Source organism: Anarrhichthys ocellatus, unplaced genomic scaffold, assembly GCF_004355925.1.
Source record: "Anarrhichthys ocellatus isolate YVR2014 unplaced genomic scaffold, GSC_Weel_1.0 scaffold15, whole genome shotgun sequence".
NCBI classification, from domain to species: Eukaryota; Metazoa; Chordata; class Actinopteri; order Perciformes; family Anarhichadidae; genus Anarrhichthys; species Anarrhichthys ocellatus.
In genome coordinates this window covers 7,640,404-7,646,403 of record NW_022280045.1, presented here as the reverse complement: position 1 = coordinate 7,646,403, position 6,000 = coordinate 7,640,404, and the positions used below count along the sequence as shown (strand labels likewise).

The following is a 6,000-nucleotide window of genomic DNA, read 5'->3' as shown; positions in this document are numbered from 1 at the left end:
TGTGTGTGTGTGTGTGTGTGTGTGTGTGTGTGTGTGTGTGTGTGTGTGTGTGTGTGTGTGTGTGTGTGTGTGTGTGTGTGTGTGTGTGTGTGTGTGTGTGTGAAAATGTTTTCGCTCTGCTGCAGCGATCAGCCTGGGGAGGGGTTTTCTCGACACCTTTCGAGTCCCGACACGACCAAAAAACACGACGAAACAGTGAGCTCATCGGCCACAACTGTGGTCCAGCTCCGGGGATAGAAGAAGAAACTTCTTTTTTTTTTTTTTTCACTTTGTGTGTCTGCGTGGTGTATGTGTGAATGCAGGAGCACCGTGTTGTTAGAGCCAAAATGCAACAAAGCAACGTTTGAAATTGAGATTGTTTTGGATATGTCATTGTCATAAGTGATGACACTACATTAGCATATGAAGTAATGTAGTGTTGGTAGTAGTCTGCAAGTTCACGCTTGTTTAGTTTTTTTTTTTTTTCAGTTGCTCAGAATAGAGATGACTGCCGGGTTTCCCTCTGCTGTTTGACAGATTTCAGGAGCGGGATGATGACATGACAGAAAATTCATTTGAATTGGCAGCGATTGCCTTTTTGAATAATAGTTCCTGAAAATCAAAGGATCATAACAAATTAAACTGAATATTTGTGTGAGCTGGGTTTACTTTTAATGTGTAATCACATGTTTCTATCTTTTGTTTCTGCAAAATAGAGCAAAACAGACGCATCCAGTCTCACTCTGACACCATTTAATAAACAGAAATTCTACTTTGTCAGACTCCTGATCCAAATCCTAACGTTGTTGGCTTGTGTAGTTCTTTTTTGTGTTGAGTCAATTGGAGTATTTTGTGAACAAACCTTATTAAATAATAAACAGTAGATACATTGTGACTACTGAAGTCGCTTCCTGATGTTTTTCTGAAAGCAAATTTAGTGCTGCAGGACTTTAAAACTCCAAAATGGCAGCCGATAAATAGCACACGCATGCTAACATACTATTTAAGTGTACGTCTGTGACAAACTCCGTTAGCACACAGAGTGATATATCTGAGCCATGAAGTTAAAACCTGTACTTTTTTTCTTTGCCTTTCCCTAGAATGCCCTTTGACCCCAGATACGCCCAACAGTGAGGCGAGGATGTGCACCAGCAGCAGCCGCCTGGCCGCCCTGAAGAGACAGAATGACATAGAGCTCAAAGTCAAACAGGGAGCAGAGAACATGATTCTCATGTACTCCAACGGGCCCTCCAAGGTAAGACTCGTGTAAAGCAGACTCGCCGTGTGTGCTGTGTGTTGAGGATGATTACATCTCATTCAAGCTGGGTTTTACTTCTGTAGTGAATGTGTTGTGGGAGTAGCATTGTGACATCGCCACTAAAATAGAAATAGAAACACGAGCAGTCAGGGTTTTATACTTTATACTTACTTGAGAGAGAAAATGAGGCTGAATAGTAAAATTAACGTCCAAACTATCTGCTTTATAGTCACAGTTTACAAATAAACCGCCACACAAAGTTCTGTGTCCTGTGCCGCGTAATCATAACTGATTGTGGCCAAAGCTAGGAAAAAAAGAATTTGCATCATAAGCTGATGTAAACCGCAGCAACATAAACAATTCTCTGGGCAGATAATATGGCCGACATCTTAGCATTGAGGAAAACATTGTCCATCATCATGCTGTCATCCATCTTCTTTTTTTCCTGCGATTGTGCGTCAGACATCCAGAGTGGGCTGGGTAGTGGAGTAGCCTTGGGTCCTAGCTGGGTTAGCTTAGCTTCCATCTTGGCTCTCCTCCCCGGGGCAGGTTGGTGGTGTTTGAACCGGCAGGTCTAGCTGGTTGGTCGGCCGTGGGCGGTGATCGTCTCAAAGTCCGCTGCACTTAATCCAATCCCCACCCTTCCTTTTCAGATGTTGATGAATGCATTCTGTCATATGCCATTAGTGATAAACACGAAAAAAGGCAAGAATGTAGCAAAATTCTTGGGAGCTACATGCTCCCGAGAATGCTGGTAATGCTGGTAATCACAATGCTTATTTATTTAGTCATTATAAGAGTCTTAGTATATTAAAGGCTCAATCCGGTCTGCAGGTGGTAGGATGATCCATGTTGGCTTTGCTTGTACAGCGTCGCTGTAGGGGAGGAGGAAACATGAGAAGGCGCTGACACATCCTGTGTGTCATATGCACCGCTGTTTGTTCACAAAGCTCTCTGTGGCTCCTCTAATGCGCAGAGTGAGGAGAACTATCATTTAGCTGGGAGGTTGTGTGTACGTTACCAGAACGGATAACAACAGCTGGAGCACCGCGAGCCGCTCGTCTCGGCTCCTGTGTCCGTCTCGGCAGTAATCGAAGCCACTTTGTAGTAGACGGTTTAGTATAGTGTAGTGTTTCAGTAGTGAGTCTCTGCTTAGCCGGTGATGTAATGTAAAAAAAGTGAGAATCCTTTTTAAATGGATAGTTTGACACTTGTGGAAATACTTTAATTCTCTTTCTCGAGTTGAAGCCCGGCTCCGTCCAAATGTAACAAGATCTGCACCATGCTCTCATAACTGTAACTGTCCTGTAATGGAAATATGTGCGAATATGTGTCCAGTTCTACATTAACAAGAACAATTTTGGAAAGATTCTAAACATTACGATGTCTAACTTGGGTTCATGTCATATCTACTGTTAACCAGACATAAGTCCTTCAATTTGCTCAATAACACAAAAGTTGTCTGACTTTGTGTTCATGTGAGTATTGTTTGGAGAAGAGAGAGCCTTGGTGTAGAACTGTCACATGATCCCCACTATCTAGAAGGAGCCTCTGTCTGACCGGGGGAGGTCGCTTACAAAACACTCCGACCTCCCCCGGTCAGACAGACAGACAGACGGACAGACAGACAGATGGACAGACAGACGGAGGCACCTTCCAGATGGAAATAGTCCTGTCCTGATGTCAGAGAGGAAATGCCTGGACAGAGGTCTTTCCTGCGCGCGGCGGCACCGCCATCAACAACCAGGATTTAAACTTCAGAGGAATTTGGGGTGGAGTTTGCTTACACCACTGTGTGTGTTTGTGTGAGTGTGTGTAATGGCACATATGACACGAAATGAGATCCCACTTTCTTTTTTTGATGATTAAGATTTTCCATGTGGTCGCTCTCGTTCTTTTGGCTCCAATTAAGGGCATGAACTGGCTGTTTGTGTTACATGCTCACAACATCAAAACACAATAAGTGGTGAGGGATGGTGTGCTGTGAGGGTCCTCTGTAAAGTCCTGACATCCAGTTATTTTACCGAAGACAAAACATTCCAATTCAAGCATTAATGTATAAATGTGTTGTTTTTATCGTGTGATATTCCCCCATCAACAGACAGTTTCATTTCTAATTTTGTTTTTTAGGATCGTAAGTTGCTAGCGACTGCCCAGCAGATGCTCCAGGACAGCAAGACAAAGATAGAGTTCATCCGGATGCAGATCCTCAAGTCCAGCCAGGCCAGCGAGCTGAGCTTCGACAACAACGACGTGATGGGTGAGCCTTCGCCTGCGCTCGGTGATCCGTTTTAGAATTGGCCTGCGTGACTTTTGAGGACAAAACGCCCCCGTGAGTGCCCACAAGGTCTTCTGAACAATTCCGTTCAATGAAAGCATCATTTCCTTCCTCGTCCTACAGACAAGCCCATCATCAGCCCGCTGGACCTTCGGGTGGAGGAGCTGTGTCACCACGCCAAGATAGAGTCCGCCGTGGCAGAGGGAGCCAAGAACGTCATGAAACTCCTGGGCTCGGGAAAAGTCACAGAGAAGAAAGCGCATTCGGAGGTAGATGTTTGTGTTTTGCATGTATTTGAGTTTTATGTCCATTTAAAATGAGGAGGAATAGGATTCCCATCACTTTAGACCTGCAGAACACTTTCGTGGCCTTTCACTGAAACTGATCCGCTCTATTAAAGTAGAATGGACCTTATAACTGATGTTTCTATCCTTCTCTTTTTCCTTTCCTCCCACCCTCCTTTGCTTTCTTTTTGTACTTCCTTCCCTCCTTCCTCTCTCCAGGCCCAGGCTCGTTTTAACGAGTCCAGTCAAAAGCTCGACCTCCTGCGGTATTCCTTGGAGCAGCGCCTCAACGAGCTGCCTAAAAACCACCCTCGCAGCAGCAGCATCGTGGAGGAGCTGTCCCTGCTGTCCTCACCGGTCCTCAGCCCCAGATCCAGCCTCATCTCCACGCAGAACCAGTACAGCACCGTGACCAAGCCCGCTGCACTCACAGGTAACTGGAGCAGAGACGCAATGATGGTTATTGGTAGCACGTTGATCATTTGAGGTAATGTACACTTTTTGATATACCAGCATCATCCTATTCTTCTTAACCACCAAACAATACCAACTGTTCAAGTGTGGGTATTGGAGCTTGGCATGTGTATTCGTTTTGGTCAATATGTCTTATTGCATACTTCCTTCAGTCACACAACAATCTATTAAAGCTTGTTGGACAACGAGAGATGCATCAGTTAATCTTGCAAAGCTTTTGTAGGATTCATTTTCTATGAATTCTAATTTTTTTAATCAAAAAATAAATTTCTTGCTCTGCTGTCTTGATGTCCATGCCTTTGATGTATCAAGACAAGATACAAGATGATCTCTCTCATTTTCTCTTATTACTTTGAGGAAAAAGTTAAATTTTTCCCTTACTACGTCCATTCATTATTTCGGGGGCTTCTGTTTGACACCACTTGTTATTATTACCCAAAGAACAAACCTTCACCTTTCATTTTGGAAAACACTTTTAAAATGCATTGACCAGTTCTAATGGGCAAAAAAGGATAACGACTGTGAACAAGACCGATTGCGTGCTACAGGTATGTGCGTCTTCCCACCTCACTTCCAGGCACGTTAGACGTCAGACTCATGGGCTGCCAGGACCTTCTGGAAAACGTCCCCGGTCGTTCCAAAGCTGCGTCTGTCCCGCTGCCCGGCTGGAGCCCCAGCGAGACGCGCTCATCCTTCATCAGCCGAGCGAACCGAAACCGCGGCGTGAGCTCACGGAACCTGACGAAGAGCGAGGAGCTCTCCAGTGAGTAGACCTCGGACACTGTCCGGAAGATAAGAAGATTGGAAAGTAGTTCTGAGAAACGACCTCGTCTGTAATACCAACTGAATTACAGTCACGCTCAGGGCATTGTTAATACATCAGTACTTAATAAAGAACGAGTGCATATGTTTTCCTCAGATGAGATCAGCGCAGTATTGAAGCTGGACAACACGGTAGTCGGCCAAACAAGCTGGAGGTCGGTCAGTAACCAGGCCTGGGACCAGAAGTTTACATTGGAGCTGGACCGGGTAACACGCACACATTTCTGCCCTTGACCCTCGTCTGTGTTGTTGACTGTGAACAAACACAGTGTTGTGTTTGAGCAACACATTCAGTGTGTTTCACATCGTGTGTGTGTGTGTGTGTGTGTGTGTGTGTGTGTGTGTGTGTGTGTGTGTGTGTGTGTGTGTGTGTGTGTGTGTGTGTGTGTGTGTGTGTGTGTGTGTGTGTCTGTCCTGTAGTCTCGTGAGCTGGAGATCTCGGTGTACTGGCGTGACTGGCGTTCACTCTGCGCTGTCAAGTTCCTGCGACTGGAGGACTTCCTGGACAACCAGCGTCATGGGATGTGTCTGTACCTGGAGCCACAGGGGATGCTGTTTGCTGAGGTGCTCACAAACTCACATACACACACCAACTACAGTATTATATATATGTGTGTGCACGCGTCTATAATGGAAGTGTTTCCTACTGCCCATGCAGTTGTACCAGCTTTCTGTGTTGTCTAAATTTTTAATTCTCTCGTACAGGTGACATTTTTCAATCCTGTCATTGAGAGACGACCAAAGTTGCAAAGACAAAAGAAGATTTTCTCGAAGCAGCAAGGTGATTCAACATGACCTCACACTTATTCTCAGACACAGAAACCTACATTTGTTAAAAGATGCTTGGACGGTGTACCTCATGATGTTGATATTATGGTTCCTGGATTCACTAAATACAGTATTCA

The 6,000-nt window shown here is 45.0% G+C and overlaps 1 protein-coding gene across 2 annotated transcripts in view; it reads left to right on the top strand.

The window, feature by feature from the left end:
* Nucleotides 1-6,000, top strand: part of pkn2a (protein kinase N2a) — a 34,711-nt gene that overhangs the window by 23,102 nt on the left and 5,609 nt on the right. For both annotated transcript variants that reach the window (XM_031855195.1, XM_031855194.1), the window contains exons 4-11: nucleotides 1,080-1,234; nucleotides 3,368-3,497; nucleotides 3,639-3,784; nucleotides 4,019-4,232; nucleotides 4,851-5,036; nucleotides 5,193-5,302; nucleotides 5,516-5,659; nucleotides 5,801-5,876. In XM_031855195.1, coding sequence (XP_031711055.1) covers nucleotides 1,080-1,234; nucleotides 3,368-3,497; nucleotides 3,639-3,784; nucleotides 4,019-4,232; nucleotides 4,851-5,036; nucleotides 5,193-5,302; nucleotides 5,516-5,659; nucleotides 5,801-5,876 — 1,161 coding nt within the window. The remainder of the gene's footprint in view (nucleotides 1-1,079; nucleotides 1,235-3,367; nucleotides 3,498-3,638; nucleotides 3,785-4,018; nucleotides 4,233-4,850; nucleotides 5,037-5,192; nucleotides 5,303-5,515; nucleotides 5,660-5,800; nucleotides 5,877-6,000) is intronic.